Source organism: Manis javanica, chromosome 1 (genome assembly GCF_040802235.1).
Source record: "Manis javanica isolate MJ-LG chromosome 1, MJ_LKY, whole genome shotgun sequence".
Lineage (NCBI taxonomy): Eukaryota > Metazoa > Chordata > Mammalia > Pholidota > Manidae > Manis > Manis javanica.
Genome location: NC_133156.1, coordinates 52,493,485 through 52,512,045, shown reverse-complemented (window position 1 = coordinate 52,512,045; position 18,561 = coordinate 52,493,485). Strand labels below are relative to the sequence as shown.

Genomic DNA, 18,561 nt, shown 5'->3' with positions numbered 1-18,561 from the left:
ATTTTTCTAATTTTATTTTTTGAATATATAAAACACTAACATGCTTCCAAAAGAAAAAACACCCAGAAAGTGCACTTAGAGAAAATTCTTTCTACTTGATTCCTGCAATATTCTTTCTACATCATTTCCCACCCCCAATGACCAATCTATTCTGGATAACCAACTTCACTATTTTCTTCACTGTTTTCTATTGTATCACTACTGTGGTTTTTTTAGTAAAGACAAGCAGATGTATGTCTATTTTCTTATGCATCCTCTTTTTATATATGCATTTCACATTTTGCTTTTTTTCACTTGACAATTTATCTTGGAAAGCACTCCATGGCAACTCATAAGATTATTCTCTTTCCTTTTTACAGCTGCAGAGTTCTGTATGTATCACAGTTCATTCAACCTATCTCCTATGTTTACATATTTAGGTCATTTTAGTATTTTGTAGTTACAAATGTGGCAATGAAAAACTGCATATATATCCAACTCTTGTTGGAGGTATATCTTCAGGAAAATCACTATTCTTGATGGTGTCATTTTTAGCACAGAACTTTAAAACCTTGATGAAATCCAATCTATCTTATTTTTTCTTTTATTGTTTGTGTTTTTGGCAAATGTTTAAGAAATAATTGCCTAATCTGGGGTCATAAAATATCCCTATATTTTCTTCTAAGAGTTTTATAGTTTTAGCTCTTACATTTAGTCTTTGATTCATTTTGAGTTAATTTTTATATGTGAGATAGGAATATAACATTCTTTTTAATGTAGATATCCATTTGTCCTCATACTATTTTTTTTGAAAAGACCATTTTTTTCCCCATTGAATTATTTTGGCACATTTGCAGGAAATCAGTTGACCATAAATAAAGGGTTTATTTTTTGACCCTCAATTCTCATTGTAGTTTTCATTGTTATTTATTATGAATTGTTAAACATTTTTCATAGATTAAAGGGCATTTTGATTTCTTTTTTATGTTAGTTGTGTAGCCATGTCTTTTGCCAAATTTTCCATAGGATGTCTTTTCCCTCAGATTTTCAGAAGCTCTTTGTATATTAGTAGATATTTGTCCTTTATCTGTAATGTAAATTATAAATATTTTCTTCCTGCTGGTCATTTGTCTTTTAATTTTGCTTGTGGCCTTTTTGGTCAAGTAAAAGTTTTAATTTTTATGTAGTCAAAAGAATCAACTTTTCCTTATATTGCATCTGGATTTTGAGACAGTTTTAAAGCTTTATACTATATCCATATTATAGAAGAATTCACCCATGTTTCCATCTAGTCTTTAGTCATCTGGTTTTATCTTTCATGTTTAAAACTCCGATTCATTTGAAATTTTTCTTATGTTTGGTTAGGGATGAATCTAATTTTATCATTTTTCCCAAATTGTTTTATAGTTTTCCCAATACTACTCATTAAAAATTTCCATATGAAGTTTAATATCAACTTGTCCAGCTCATTTATAAAGTTTGTTGGTATTTTTATTGGGATGAAGTAAAATTTATAAATTAGTCTGAGGAGAGAGTTGAGTCATTCTAACAAGGAACAAGAAATACTTTTCCATTTGTTTTTCTACTTTTGTGTCTTTTAGGAATGTCCCAAAGTTTTCTTAATATAGGTTTTGTACTTCTTTTTAAAGTTATTCCTAAGTCTTTTATCTTGCTATTGTAGATTTTTTCCTACAATATTTCCTTTAATTATTGTCTGTATGAAAGCTATTTGTGTGTGTCACTGTAACTTGCAGAATTCTTTAATTAAGTTGGCATTATCATTGATTCTCCAGGTTTACTAGGTATCCCATCAAATCTTTGGCAAATAAAGATAATTATATATATATTTTCCAACTCTTTTGCCTATTTTGACCTCACTTTTCTAACTTGATTGGCTTATACCACTAGGACAATGTTTAATAGTAGTGAAATTAGTGGGTATTCTTGCTTTATTCCTGATATTTAGTAGAATTTTCTTGTGGAAATCCTCTGAGCTTGGTGTTTTGATGGGGGATAGTTCTTTGATAACATTCCATATTTCTTCTTTGAAATTGATTTAACTTTTAATATTGGATGGGGGAGTCAATTTCAGTCAACTATATTTTCCTAAGACATTTATCCATATCATTAGGTTTACAAATTTCTTTGCATAGGTCTGTGTATGTAGAAGACTCTTTTATGACTTTCTGGCTTCCTCTGTATTAATAGCTACTTTCCTCTCTCACTTCTTAGTCTACATATTTTTGCTTTCTCTTCCCCATGCACTTTTTAAATTAAATTTTCTAGTGTTTTGTCTATTCTGTGACTTCATTCAAAGAAACAGAATTTTTATTTATTTTATTTACTGTTTTCTACTTCTCTATTACTTCCTGCTTTTGTCTTCATTATATTCTTCATTGTGGTTTCTTTTTTTTAAACTTGAATTGGGAATTTAATTAATTTTAATTCAATTTATTGTTTGATTTTTATCCATACAGGTTTTAGGGCTATGAATTTTCCTTAGATATACGAATTTTCCTTGGGATATATGCTTTCCATTCTGTAATTTTTGTAATTCCCTTATACCCAAGCATCATAAATATAAAAGGCTTTAAGTATTTGGGTGGGGAATTATGCCAGTTATCAAATTATTGCGTCTCAGATCCAAATTCACTCTTCACTGCCTGCAGTATGAAAATGGATATGGGCCCTTTAAATATTGTGCTTTTGTCAGTTGGCACAATGTTTAGCTTTGACAGTAGACGGCACTGGAGAGAAATTACAGGAGGAATTCCCCCAGTAGGCTCCTGCAGTATGAGAGGCTTCTCTACGGCCAGGCTTTGAAGATGTGTGCAGCCTGTCTATTGCGTAGCTCCTGCAGTACAGAAAGCTTCTCTAGTTACTTCAGGATAGATGGCTGCTCCAGCACCCGATTCCTGCAGTGGCGGCAGCTTCCCCAAGGTCCAGCTCCTGCAATACACAGGAGCCAGCACCACGTAGCAAGCAGCAGCTTCCTCAGGCACCCGCCCCTTGCCAAACAAGGTAGTTTCACAGTTGAATGGCTCTAGTAAGATAGCTCCTGTGAACAGCTTCCCAGAACCCTACAGGACAAATTTCCAGCCAGTTCCAGAGTGTAGATTTCCAGCAACTTCAGTGGTGTGACACAACAGTAATTTCTGTCATTCATGGAGCCAGGGCCACGTCCTCTCTAAGAAAGGTCTGGCTCATAACCTTAGAGGACCTCTCCCTTAAGCACAGTGTCTCAGCCCAAAGGGGTAAGGCTGCTGCTTAGTCGGCAATTCCTGTTTTTTAGAGTTCCTTTCTCCTTTCCATAAAATTGAAATGATACCTGATACCAATCAAAGAATCTTAAAGGGGGGGAAAAAAAAGCTATAGGCAAGTATCCCTCCTAAATGTAGATGAAAAAATTCTGAGCAAAAATTTAGCAAGTTGACTCCAACAGTACATAAAAAGGACAAACATCATGATCAAGTCAGATTTCTCCAAGGAAATCAAGAGTAGGTTAATATATGAAAATCAATTACTATAACTCATCATAATAATAAACTAAAAGTACAATGAGATACCCACCATACATCTATTAAAATGGCTAATATTAAAAACTGACCCCAAACAAGTGTTGTTAGTGAGAATATGGAGGAACTGGGGTTTTCATACAATACTGGTAGGAATGTAAATGATAAGACTACTTTGGAAATAGTTTGGCAGTTCCTTTTTAAAAACCTACCATATGATCTATCCATTCTACTACTAGGCATTTACCTAGGAGGAAGAAAAGCATGTGCCCATATACAGACATGTGCACAAATGTTCTTTACAGCTTGAAATCAGAAAAAATTGGAAACATCCCAAATATTCAGCTAGTGACTGGACAAACTGATACATCCATACATGGGAAACTACTCATTAATTAAAAGGAATACACTCTATGATATGGATGAATCTGAAAATAATTACACTGAGTGAAAGAAGCCATAAAAAGAGTACATACCATATGGTTCCATTTACAGAAATAGAAAATTCAAAGTAATCTATAGTGACATAAAGCAGATCAGTGGTTGCCTGGGGACAGGTGACTGGAAAGGTAAAGAAGAGAGGGATTATGAAGGGGCATGAGGAAGCTTTTTGGGGCGATGGATATATTCATTATCTTGATTGTGGTGATGGTTTCACGAGTGTATACTTACGTCAAACTTACAAAAAAGTATGCGTAAGTATGTTCAGTATAATGTATTAAAATTGTTTTCTAAATACTGCTGGCTGCTGGCTGGAGAATGTATTGTAGGGTCAGGCAGCAAAGGATGCAGAAAGGCCAGTTAGGAGGATTTTGCATTAACCAAGAAGAGAGATGATAGTGGTGGCAGCAGAGACAGAGAAAAAGTGGAGAGTTCAGAATATTCTTAATGGATAGAGTAAAGAGGACTTCATAATGGATTAGATGTGGGAATTGAAGAAGATGGAGAAATAACCAATAAGTCTTATATTTGGGGCTTCAGCAACTGGCTGAATTTTAGTCTCATATATGAAGAATAAAAAAGATTGTAGCTGCTTTTTTTTTTGCCCCAGAAATGGGCATACTGATAAAATTCATATGGAAATGTAAGAGACCCAGATTAGCCAAAATAATCTTGAAAAGGGGAATGAATTAATATTTCCAACTCCAAAACTGACTCTAAAACTACAGTATTTGAGACAGTGTGGTACTCACCTAAGGAAAGATATAAAGATCACTGAAATAGAATTGAATCCAGAATTAAACTCTTAACATTTACATTCAATTGATTTTCAGAAAGCATGCCAAGCAATTCGGAGGCTTTTCAAAAAATGCTTGGACACTGGAAATCCACATGCAAAAGAATGAAGTTGGATCCCTACCTCACACCATGTAAAAAATTAACTCAAAGTGGATTAAAGACCTAAAAGTCAGAGCTAAAACTATAAAACTCTTAGAGAAAAACAGCTGTAAATCTTCATGACTTTGGATTACACAATGGTTTCTTAGATATGAGCCCTAAATCACAAGCAACCAAAGAAAAAATAGGTAAGATGGGTTTTTTTTCCAAAATTAAAAACTTTCACACTTCAAAAAAAGTTAAAAGACACAATGGGAGAAAATATTTACAAATCATGTATCTGCTAAGGGACTTGCAATCAGAATATATGAAGAACCCTTATTACTCAATATAATAAGACAAATAATCCTATTTTTAAATAAATCTGAGCATTTTCCAAAGCATATATACAAATGGTCATCAGTCAGTAAGCACGTGAAAAGACACTAAATATTATTAGCCAGTAGGGAAATGCAAGTCAAAACCACAAGGAGATGCCCTACATACCAAAAACAGCTCCACCATTTTATATTCCCTTATAAATTTGTGGTAGGAATATAAAATGATGCAGCTATTTTGGAAAATAGTTGCCAATTACTCAGAAAGGTAAACATAGAGCTACCACGATTAAGCAATTCCACTCCTAAGTATATATCCAAAACAACTGAAAACATATGTCCACTCAAAAACTTGTCCATGAATGTATAGCTTTATTCATTTTAGCCAGAAAGTTGAAACAACCCAAATGCTCATAACTGATCAATAAACAAAATGTGGTAGAGCCACATGTGGAATAGTATTCACCATTAAAAAGAAATGAAGTACTGATACATGCTACCACATGGAAGAACCTTGAACACATGAAAGAAACCAATCACAAAGACCATGTATGATTCCATTTATACGACATATCCAGAACTGGCAAATCTACAGAGACAAAAAGTAGATTAGTGGTCATCTAGCGTTGGGGCTGGAGGTTGGAAAGAAATGGGGAGTGCTGCTAATTGGTAAGGGGTTTCTTTTGGGGGTGATAAGTATTATACAGTATTTATCTTCTTCTGCCTGACTTATTTCACTTAACTTAATGCCCTCAAGGTCCAACCATGCTGTCACAAATGGCAAGATTTCCTTCTCTTTCATGGCCGAATAATATTCCATTGTGTGTATATGTACATGTGTGTATATATATATATATATATATACATTTTATTTATTCATTCATACATTGATGGAGACTTAAGTTGTTTATCTTGGTTATTGTAAATAATGCGTTGGTGAACAAGGGGGGTGCATATATCTTTTCAAGTTAGGGTTTCCATTTTCTTTGATTAAAAAATATCCAGAAGTGGAATTGCTGGATCATATGGTAGTTCTATTTTTAATTTTTTGAGGACCCTTCCTACTGTTTTTCATAGTGGCTGCATCAACTTACTTTAACTGTACACTTTAAATTGGTGAAATATATGGTATATGAATTATACCTCAGTTAATGTTATTCAAAAATAGAAAAGCACATACACACACACACACATACACATACACATACACACAGAAAGAAGGCACTGTTACTATGAGAAACTCTTAAGTGGCTTGTGCCCTGCAGAAAGTTTAGATAGGTAATGCTTCTAAAGAGGACAGTTAATAAAGAGCCCCCACAGAATTTGGAGCTTTGTTAATTGCCCAATTTTACAGGTGAGGAGACTGAGCTATACAGACATTTAAGGTCATGTAGTTAGCACAAGACTGAAGCCAGATTCCAAACCAGGAAGTTGATAGCAGAGCTGGGGCCCTTAACTGCCACATTACTCTGTCTCCTGGGAACTTGTGTCTCTGCTCTAAAAAAAAAAGGCAAGGTAGAGAACATCCACAGCTGAGAATCTCTCAATGACACTGCTCTCTCTTCCTAGTGCCAACTCCTCAGGGCTTGTCAGAAAACACTCATCAATTGGGTGCCTACCATCTGTTTCATAGACATCGTGGAAGACTTGGTTTCTGTAATTTCTAGAGCAAAATTCAGGAAAAGCAATCCCTTTGAAGATATTGAACATGCAGCTTTTCTCCTTCAGGGAAGTGATGAAGTGATGTTTGCCTGCTACTGTGAATATTCAGCTCAGAATGATCAGATAGGCTTTGTGACACAGTGCCTGAATATCAGAGCAACTCTGAAAACTCATAAAAACGTTGATTGTATATAAGTTCTTTTGATTGTTCATGACTACTCAGTATAATACAAAACTAATTTCTCAGTATAAATTTAATGCATCAGACTTCTAGTTCTCACAAGACATTTCTGTGTGTTCATTTAAGTATAGGGTTTTGTTTGTTGAACATTCATTTTTATTTGATTGTAATGAATACAAGGGCCAAAATTTTTGGGTGCATTGTGGACTATTTCCCTGAACTATATTCCCACATGTGAGAATAATCCTGTCAAAAGGTATAAACATTTTTAAGGCTCCTAATCCATCTTTCCAAATTACTTTGCAGAAGGACTGAACCAATTTACACACCCACCAGCAGTGTATGAAAATATATTTAAATGCAAATTCCAAGCTGCAGTCTCTTTTTTAGGGATTTCACTTGAAAAAATTTTTTAATGCTAAGCTAAAGCTGATCCAGGATGTTAAAAAAAAGTGATATAAAAATGGTGCATAGTTAAAACAGCTTAGGCAGAAATAAGCTTTATAAAGGCCCAATCAAGATGATAAAAATTTTAAGGCCTCAGAGGCAGAAGCAAAATTCTGAAGGGACCATTAACAGTTTGGCTAATATTGGGATGGCAACGCCAAGAAAGTCGGGCGTGGTCAATGTACCAAATGTAGTTCAGAAAAAGCAGGGTGTTTATTTATACTTCACTTTGTTTTAAAGACGATTTAAGATACCTAAAGGAGGGTCTTGATAAGTAGCATTGTGCCTGAATAACGAATCCCGTGAATATGAAACAATCGCACGCCCCCTGAACTACGGTCAGCGCTTCTCTCTCCCTACACGGGATGCCTCGTCTCTGTAATCTGAGACCAGCTTGCAGCCACAACGCCCACTTCTACGTCTAATAATGGAGCACAGTGATTTGGGGGGCCATGGGAGCGGGGCAGGCGAGGGGAAGCCCAGACTCGGGGGACCAACCCACTGAACTCTATACAGGTCCAAAAGGTGTGACCTCAGCCTTCGGCCAAGACACCTCCTCCGCCAGTTTTTTGGGACCGCGCCTCGCGCCGTCCCGCCTGCGAATCGTCCATTAATACTTCTCTGTGCCCCGCTCCGCCGCTCTTCCACCGGAGAGAAAGAGCTAATGCCCGAGCAGGAGCCAGAAACTCGGTTTCGCCCCTCGCCACTTCACCTTTCTCACTTTTGCTTCTCCCTCCCAGCTCACGATCCCTTCTTCCCTCCCTTTCTCCCTCTCCCCCTCCTCCCCCTCTCGGCACCCTGCCTGCTCCCCGCGCCGGTCCCCTCTTCTCCTCGGGGACAGCCCCGCGCTCGCCTCCTCCGCCCTCCTCTCGCCCCTCCCCACTCTGCTCCGCTCGCGGCCCCTCCCGCAGCCAATCAGCGCTTGGCCTCCCGCGGCCCCGCCCTCGCCGCCGGTTCCCGGAGGGCCCGGCCGAGCCCAGGCCACGGGTGCGGAGGGCGGCGCCGCGGGGCGGGGGCCGATGGGGCCTAGCGGACGCGCGGCGGTGGTGCGGGGCTCTGCTGGACGCGGGGCTGCGGGGCTGTGAGGGGGCCAGGCCGGTATTGCAGCCCGCCCGGGATGGGCCAGCCCCGGCCTGGCGGGGCCGAGCCGGAGGGGAGGGCGGCGCGCGGGCCAGGCCTGCTGGGCTGGCGGCCCGGAGGCTGAGGTGCAAGTGGGCGCGGAGGAAGGGGCCGAGCCAAGGCAGTGGGTGGAGCGGCAAGGGGGGCGGAGGCTGGGCCGCGGCAGGCGAGCGGAGCGGCGCTCCTGTCCGGACCTCGGCGGCGGCGGCGCTTGAGGAGGCTGAGGCGGCGGCGGGCCCGGACGAACGCCCGGAGGTGGCGGACGAGGCTCCGGGGGACCCCATGGGCGGGTGTGTGGGCGCCCAGCACGATTCCTCGGGCAGCCTCAACGAGAACTCGGAGGGCACCGGAGGTAGGTGAGCGCCAGGGGGCAGCCTCGGCCCCCCATTGTTCCCGGCCAGGCCCCGCCACCTGTCCCGGCCCCCGCGGGCCGCGCCGCCGGGGCCCCCGCGCCCCTTTGTCATCCCCTCCTCCACGTCACTCCCCGCAGTCCGCTTCCGGCCGCCCCGCCAGCCGCGGGGTCTCTCCCTTCTCACCTTGGCCCCCGAGAAAAGTCTGCTTGCCGGGAAGTAGCCCTCAGCCTGTCGACCCCATCGCCTGGGCTCGGAAAACTCGGACGAGAAACTGCCTTTCTGGCCACCTCACTCTCCAGTCCGTTTAATTATTCAGGAACAGGATGGCGGCGCTGGGGTTGCAGAAAAGCGAATTGCTGGGAAGGTTGGGGAGGGGAGCCTAATGCATTCCCTCCGACGGGCCCCACCACATCTCTCTGCACCCTTCCTTGTTCAGCAGAGTTGGCTGGTCTCAGCTTTCCTGAGTTTCAGATGACAGCTGCCCTGGTTGGTTCCAATTTGGCCATTTAAACCTGCAAGTTCCTGGAGCTTGACTGGGGAAGTCTCAAGTGGCCACAGGCATTACTTTAACGAGGGGTGGGGAAACGGCCTGCCCGAGTAAACGTGGCTTCTTGCGAACCAGCTTTGGGGTGTTGGGCCACTTTCTTGTCGGGGTGGGCTAGTCAAATTCCTATCCGTCTTACGTAAAGGAAAATATGTTAAGATTAAAGTGCAAATACATAAGATTCCGACTTGCCCCAGTAGGATCAGTACTTAAAAAGTTTTTTAACACGGAATGCATTTCTACTTTATTGTCAATAGCATCTTGCCGAGGAGGGGTTTTTAATGCAATCGATGCTGTATAATAACACAATTCTACCTTTACTTGAGAGATTTTTGAGTTCATTCTATCGCTTATATACAAGGTACAGTGTTTTAGTTAAAGAACAAACAACTTCTAGGAATAGCAAAGATGAGAGTGTTGTGTGGGTTTTGCCCCAAACTTACATAGTACGTGTCTCAAAATGTGGAGCATATTTGTAAGTTCCTAAACTAAAATGAGAGAGGTTACAACTTTTCCTTATCATACTAAATTTAGACCAGTTACTTGCCCTGTCACTTAAGCTCCATCTATAAACCATGTACATTGAACTTTTAGCTGATGAATTCCTGAATTACGTATTTAGCCATGGCATCTCATTAAAATCAGTGGGCATTCTGTTTGACTAGACACTGGGCAAATAATTTTAAGAACTCAGTCAATTGTGTCTTGAAAAAAGTCATACATGAAAATTCTACTTAACGCATTTCAAGTCACAGCATTATTACTTGGTGGCACATTAACAATGAGATCCTCAGTGACAAAGCAGGAAGATTAAAAGGGCATGATTTGAAGCAGCGTTGGGTTAAGGTCAAATAGGGGGTCAAAATGATTCTTCGTGCCATTGAGTGATTATTATTGGTACTGAAGTATATTAAGTACCTGTCGTAGGTAGTGTTTAGTTTTTTTTTTCACAATTCATTTTAAAATTCCAGTAAACATTTTTCTCTTTAGTACTGACTTTAACCAATTTATTTAAGCCTTTTGATAGTGTGACTTATGACCAGCCGGGCGGTGTTAGCATGGGCTTTTACAAGCATGAAGTCTTAGCTTTTGGTAATTTATTACCAGAGGTATCTAGTTAGATAGCCGTAGGATCAGTTTCTTTGAGAACTGAGTTTTCTGGATCTTAAGCTGTGCTATGTCCTTCCAAAGTAAAGTTTAGAAAAAAGGAGCATCAGCCATCAAAACTTCTTCATTTCTTCTGGAAAGGTAGCATGGCCCGGAAATAAGGGTAGAGGAAGCTGTGTGGGATTAAAGGATTATTTCTGGAATTTAATTATGGAAGCCTTTATTCTCCATTGTTATGATAGTCAAGAGTTAATTTTGGTTTAAAAGAATTAGGTGAGTGCTTCAGGTTAGTATGTTAAAATTTTTCTTTACATACTATAGTACAGTAGGTTTTTTGAGGGAAGGGAAAGAGTTTCTCTTAAGGTCATTTGCACAGATCCTTTGCTTTTAAACATACAATAGGTGGTTAGTAGTTTTAATCTGAATATACTGGGTTATGAAAAGTCTTTTACCAACATGGAGTAAAATAGTCTTCCAGTGCTTTTCCTGACAGACTTAATTACTTTCACAGTGTTGTGCAAATAATATTTTAGAATGGCTTGAATCTTTCTATCAGCCAGCCTTAGTAAAAAATGACTTTTTAAAAAACCTTGATATTTGAAATATTGTACTTACCTTTCTCTCAGGATCTGAGTCTCTTATGTATGCGAATAACTGTATATAAAGAAAAGCTTCCTTAAAATGTGGATTACTTCATTGAAGGAATTTGGGAAATTTTTACAAAAGACTGTAGACTATGTGTAGACTATGGAAACAGCTTAATTCATGTTATAATAATATTTGTGTTATCTATTGTTCTGGAATCATTTGTAGTAATCTTCCCCTGTCATACCTTGCCTAGAATTCAGTTTTTTACTTTCAGTACTTTTACCATTTTAACCAAGGAAGGCATATTATAAAGAAGTTACACAAGGTCATTTAACAGTTCTCTCCAAGTTTCCATTCTCTTGGAATTTCTATTTTTTTTTACATTTTTAGGCAATGTATTCTGTTTGGTTCTCCACCTCGTGATGATGAAACTGTTGCTGGAATTGGCACTTATGACCTCTAGATAAGGTTTAACCCATGATATTTCCTAAGGAATTAAATCTTACAAATTTTTAAAATAAGAAATATCTGGGGAAAGAAAAACAATAAAATGAAGTTGAGGACAGCCCCTGAGCTTATTTTGTTCACCTCTTTAATGAACATAGTGATGTATGAAGTTGTCACTTTCTGGGTGTGTCATTTATGCATTCAGTGATGTCCTGAGAGGACTAACCCTGGTGGTCAGTTTCCAGTTTACAGGAGGATAACTGACTGCTGGACATTGATTTCTTTATGTCAGTGTCTTGACAGTATCATGGAGTTCTTTCTGATAGCCATTTATAGCAGCCTTACAGACACCTACTTGAATAACAATAGTTTTGAATAATAACAGCTACCATTTATCCAGTATTTATTATGTAACAGGTACTGGGCTAAATTACTATATTTACTTACTTAGTCTTCAGTAACTTTGGGACATGGATAATAATTCTATTTTATAGATGGATTGAAACTGGGGAAATTAACTAGCCTAACATGGTATAGCTTATAATTGGTAGAGTTAAACACAGGGCTATAATAAAGAATGCTAGTTTCTTTTTTTTTTCTTGTTTCATTTTAAGTTGTAATGAAATACATACAAAATTTGTCATTTTAGCCAATTTTAAATGTACAATTTAAGAACATTATTTTCATAATATGCAACCATCACCACTATGTATTTCCAGAATTTTCCATCACCTGAAACTCTGGATCCATCAAGCAGTATCTTTGCTCTCTCCTCCTCTCAACCCCTAGTAACTTCTGATCTATCTATGTTTTGTCTCTATTAATTTGGCTATTCTAGATATTTCATATAAGTAGAATCACATATTTATCCTTTTGTTTGTGGTGTATTTCACCTAGCATAATGTTTTGTAAGTTCATCATGTATCAGTACTTCATCTTTTTTATGGCTGAATAATATTCCATTGTATGTGTGCACCATATTTTGTTTATTCATTCATCTGTTGGTGGACATTTGGTTCTTTCCACTTTTTGGCTATTGGGAATAATGCATCTGTAAACTTTGTCATATAAATAGCTGTTTGGGTCCCTCTTACCAGCTCTTTTGGATATATATACTCAGAAGTGGAGTTGCTAGGTTATATGGCTTATCTTTCTTTTTGAGAACTGCCAAACTTTGCCATGGTGGCTGCACCATTATACATTGCTACCAGCAACATAAGGACTCCAGTTTCTCTACATCTTCACCAGCACTTGTTATTTCCCATTTTTTAAATTACAGCCATTCTTGTGGGTGTTGAGTACTCTTGTCATTGTGGTTTTGGTTTCCCTAATGGCTAGTGATGCTGAGTATCTTTCAATTGAAGTGCTTGCTGGATATTTGCATATCTTCTTTGGAGAACTGTGTACGTAATTCCTTTGCCTGCTTTTTAATTGGGTCATTTGTGTTTTTTTGTTTTAAGAGTTCTTTACATACTCTGTATATAAACTCTTATCAGATATATGATTTGCAAATACTTCCTCCCATTCTGTAGGTTTTCACTTTGTTGTTGATGTCCTGTGATATACAAAAGTTTTTAATTTTCATAAAATCTGATTCATTTTTCCTTTTGTTGCCTGTGTTTCTAAGCTTCAGTTTTAAATATATTTAAACTAATCCTTCATTGATGGAAAAATAATAAATCTATAACCAATAATCACAAATCTTTCAACTAACATTTGCTTTCTTAGCTATGAATAAAAAACTGCCTTAAATTTATTTCCTCTAATCTGGTGAAAAGGTTGTTTAGGAGTGAAATATGGTTCTTAAAAAGTTGACAAACCCACTTCAAATTCTTAATCAAGAGGTGATAGTTACATGTTACATACTGTTATATTTACAGCAAGCATTGTTTACCCACGGTATGCCCAACAATGTATTGGTTGCAGCTGTTCCAAAAAAGGGAACCATGATCCTATTTCTTGAGAATGTCAAAGTCCTTTTTTTAGGAGAGCATAAGATGAAACAACTATAAAACACTAAATAGATAAAAATACCATAGGATAAACTGTGCAGGTGTTAAAGGACATAAAGGAAAACAAAGGTTTGGTTACTGCTCAAAGATGTGGTCCCTCTGCCTGAAGCTGCATTGTCATCACCTGGGACATGTTAGAAATGCAGAAGCCTCCACCTCAACCCACTGAGTCAGAATCTGTATGTTAACAAGATTTCCCACATGATTCCTTATGCACATTAAAGTTTGAGAAGCACTGGTATGGATTGCTTCTAGTGGGAAGAGACTAGATGGAGGAACCCATTAGGGAAAATAATGACATGAGTTGTTCAATATCTCATGTAATTTGAATACTGCACTGAAAGTGACAAACAGTGGTTTATGGGTACAGAATGGTTATAAATGTATCTGTTGTTTACTCTCATGATCTGGTGCCTGACTGGAAGGTTGACTGAAGGTATAAAAGTGAATGACTGCTACAAATATGTGAAAAGAGAAAAGTACTAAGAATTGAGTCATGAAATTTCACAAAAGGTGGAGAAATGAGAAATTGTCTCTAATCAGAACCTGACCATAGTTAGGTACTTAATATACTGAATTTCATTGAATTACAGGGAATCCATAGGAAACAGATCTGCCTGAATATGAACAGACCATTATTATATAATTTCAGAAAGGGATTTGGTTTTTTAACTTCTCATTCTAGTGTGGCATTTGTAGAAATTCTATGGTTTTACTCATGTATGGATAAAATGAAAGTTCCTGTGGCCCGGATTCTCTCACCTGGCCCTGGTTGGCTAGCTCACTCACTACACATGTGTTGGCAATACGTTGCTATTGACTCTATATAAAGAGCTCCGCCCAGTGCTCTGGGCAACATGGTGGCACGGCTGCAAGGCTGCAGGAGAGCTGAGCAGAGGCTGGAGTGGTGGAAGTGCCAAGGACAGAGGCCCAGAGGATGGCTGTGCAGTCAGAGAGGCCTAGAGGACAGCTGTGTGGGACAACTGTCCAGGCAGAGAGGCTCAGAGGATGGCTGTGTGGGCAGAGAGGCCCAAAGGCAGAGACTGGCTTGCTGCATGCAGACTTGCTCTGAGTGAATGGGATTTTAGTGATTGACCTGCCACGGTGGAAATAAAGTTCAGTATAACCCTTTCACCCAAGAACGTTCTACTGTCATTTCTTTGGTCACATTGAATCCATAGTGAACTTGCTCGGGGCTGAAACCCATGGCAAGACAATTGGCAAAGTCGGCAGGGTTCATTGTTGACTGGGGAAAAAGACAGGGTGGGGTGCTTATGGGAGGGGTGCTTCAGTGGGCTGCCCCTGTGAATGAGGAGACAATGGATTGTCCCCCAGTGGGTAAGTGGGCTGAGGTGGCTTGCCTCCTAGAGGGCTGGGCTGCACCCCAGGACTAGAGGCAAGTGGAGGTGATACCTGAGGCAGTAGGGATAGCCCTTGGTATATTAAGTAGGTCTTTTGAGAGACAGAGTGCCCATGAGGCAGGAGGGACTGTGGGTTGGCTGCTTCTCACAGTATTAAAAAAGTCTACAGAAGAGAAGGACATGCTCCTGAAAATGACCCAAGAAGTGGTGGCACAAGAACATGAGCTGCAAACTGCTATGGATTCCCTGAAGAAGGAAATGGCATTGATGTGAGAGGAGGCAGCACGAGAACACTGGCAGCAAGGTGCCATTGAAGAGGTAAAAGATTCCTTACAGAACTGCCTGTCAGGTGCTCTGAAGGAGGAAAAGGCCATCAAGGAAAAAGACAAACTCCTGAGGGAAGCACAGACGGAGGTGGCACAAGAACACCAGCTGTGAAACATTGAGGTGAAGGTAAGAGAGCTGCTGAAGACTTGAGCTAGCATTGCTGCGAGGCACGGTAGCAGAGGAGGCACTTGGGGGAGTGGAGATAAAGATGCCATCAGCCCCAGAAATGGAGGAGCTGGGGAAGGATGAAAGGGTGGTGCTGGAGGCACTGATCCCTCCTGTATTGAAAGCATGCCCAGTGGTTGTTAAGAAAATAGACTCAGCAACTGAGAGCTCCCCAAAGGAGAGGAGCAGCCCTCTCCCCAGGTCATGGAGCACTCTATGCTCCACCCCTATACTCAGGCTGAGCTGGTGGATTTGGGCTCCCAGTTTAGGCAGAAGCCCTCGGAGTCAATATCAGCTTGGCTCCTGTGTCTGTGGTAGTTAGGGGTGGATGGAATTGCTCTGTCAGGATCAGAGATGGGAAAGCTGGCTTCCTGACAGTTCAGCCTACCTTGAGGCAGTGGTTAAAAAGTGCACATCAGACCCCAGAGAATCACTCCCTCCTCGATTGGCTTATGGCTGCACTTCATGTTGTGTGACCCAATCAAAGTGAGCTACCATCCTCTCCTGTTAGATGGCAGACATATGCTGAGCTTCAACAGGTGTTAAGAGAGCTAGGCATAAAAAATGCCATCTGTAGTCCAGAGAATTATGGCCCAGATGAAGAGACTTTCACTACTGGGATGAGAAATACTGTGCTTCAAACGGCTCCCACATCCCTCTTTGGGTCTCTAGTGGCCATTCTTTCCCCTCACTTAGGGCAGCCCATAAGTATACGTACAGTAGTAGACTTCGGAGAGGCTGAAGCAATGAGAGCCCGGAAAGAAATAAGGTCTGCTACTCACAAGAAGAATTTAAAGGGCCCCAGTAAGGTAACGAGGACCCAGATGTGAGTTGATTATTACAGGCAGGAGCAGATGGAAGGAAATTAGACAGGAATTCAAATAGGATCCTCCTAAGCTATGGCAGCAACTGAAACCAGAGCAGCAGTTCCAGCTATTAAGACCAAAGAGGCAGAGGTCAGAGACAGAGTCACAAGTCCAGCCTGTGTCAATATCAGCTTGATTTTTTGCTGGAGAGACTGGCAAAAGAGGGTCTTGAAAGGCCCACCCATGGTTCTTTGGTTAACTCATTTGAGTAGAACTGGTTTGAATACAGCCAGGATGACCACTTAGTGACAATGGATCTCCTCAAGCTTGAGGGTTGTTATAATTTATAATTTCTGTTATTTGTATATTATATTATGTTGTTGTGGAGTTTGATTACAGTGTTCCAGCTTCCTTGCACATGGACCATTGCAGAGGACTGAGAGCACATAGATTGAGAGGAGAGAATCCTGGAGGGGTGGAGTGTGGATAAAATGAAAGTTCCTGTGGTCAGGATTCTCTCACCTTGCCCTGGTTGGTTAGCTCACTACACATGTGGGCAATACATTGCTATTGACTCTATATAAAAGAGCTCCGCCCAGTGCTCTGGGGGACAAGGTGGCATGGCTGCAAGGCTGCAGGAGAGCAGAGCAGAGGCTGGAGTGGTGGAAGCGCCAAGGACAGAGGCCCAAAGGATGGCTGTGCAGGCAGAGAAGCCCAGAGGATGGCTGTGCGGGCAGAGGGACCCAGAGGCAGAGAGCTGCATGCAGACTCCCTCTGAGTGAATGGATTTTAGTGATTGACCTGCCACCATGGAAATAAAGTTGGGTATAACCCTTTCACCCCAAGAACGTTCTGTCATTTCTTTGGTCACATTGAATCCATAGTGAACTTGCTGTGGGTTCTGAAACCCATTGGCAAGACATCATGTCCAAATGCAAGATAGACTTCTTGGGCATACAACCCCAGGATATACCAACAGCTTTTTGAGGTTGGTATACTTCAGAACACACATCTTCTACACGACATCAGGTTCTTTCTTCTCCAAGAATATTATGATATCTCTTCCTTATATATCTTTGGTGTCCCATATTACTTCAACACATCATCTAACTAGGTTATTTATTGAATTTTTTGATGCTTTTAAGAGCGGTGTCTGTAATAAAAAATGAAGCAGATGTGAACACATAGAGGACTGAAAATTTAGTCTTTTTATCCCTAGTGTGACAGTAAAAATATTTTCTGGGTTGGTAAGCTCTTAGGGATGCACAAAATTTCATACTGATGGGAGAAAGACATACCTAAAACAGGAGGCATTTACTTGATGTAATGCAGAGGCTGGTTGATTTTTACTGAGGAGTGGAGTGTGGGGAGAGAACTGAAAGGGAAATAGGCAGCAAGTGTAGGCTGGAAGAAGTACAGCGGAACTCAGGGTGGGGAGTAGAGTAGGTAGGTATGAAACAATTTAGGTCAGGGAAACTGGTTGGAAAATGCTGGGATAGAGGGAGAGCTGATTCCTCTTGGGAAGAGATTTAAGCCCTCGAGTTAACATTAAAAATTGATGTGGGATATTGTAGCTCCTGCCTAATAAGCTATCTTCCACTGGGCTACTTCCACTCTGGTTTCCACTTTCTACCAAATAAAGGGTTGAAATTTTTTCACAGTCAAGATTATCTTGGAATTTATGTTGGAAAGGCATTTTGTAAAGATTATTGCTATGGAAATTAAATGGGCTCTTTTCATCTCTGGTTTTATTTAGGAATCAGTTGCTAGTACTGTATACTATGGAAAGAATCTTGTAAATCATTAGAAAAGATAGGAATCTTCATTACTCTTATTTTTGATAGGGAGAAATTTTAGTAGATGGATTTTATTTTTAAATCTGATTTTCTTACTGTAAATGCACCTTGCTGGTAGTAGTATACTCAGGGAGTCCTCTAATGAGAAAGATACTGAGTATTAATGACTAGTAATCAGGAAATTTGGCCTTTATGTTAATGATTAGTTCTCTCTTGTGGCTTTTGGTCAAAACACATTGTTGTCTTGTTGCAAAAAAGCATTGGGTTAATTTCATTAAGCAACATGATCATATTAATTGGGCATGATGATCAATTTGCTGATTTAGTGATTCTCTCATTTTTCCTTACCACAGACCACTTGATTTGTTTATGTTCATTTGGTGGACCACTGCACCTGATTCTTCCCACCGTCCCTCACCATCCCTACCCAGCTTTCTGCTTCTGCTTATTGGGCAGTAGTAGGCTGCCAGCAAGCTCCTCATGATTCACAGCTAGTT

At 40.2% G+C, this 18,561-nt stretch overlaps 1 protein-coding gene across 3 annotated transcripts in view; it reads left to right on the top strand.

Annotated features, from left to right (window-relative positions):
- The first annotated feature begins 8,430 nt into the window (after positions 1 to 8,430).
- The window catches only part of UBTD2 (ubiquitin domain containing 2), a 57,880-nt gene continuing 47,749 nt past the window's right edge, over positions 8,431 to 18,561 (top strand). Inside the window, exon 1 of one of the 3 annotated variants that reach the window (XM_036995106.2) lies at positions 8,431 to 8,910. In XM_036995106.2, the coding sequence (XP_036851001.1) occupies positions 8,841 to 8,910 (70 nt within the window). In that variant the 5' untranslated portion in view covers positions 8,431 to 8,840. Of the gene's footprint in view, positions 8,915 to 18,561 lie in introns of all 3 variants that reach the window. The other 2 variants (XM_036995108.2, XM_036995107.2) reach the window with 2 other exon arrangements.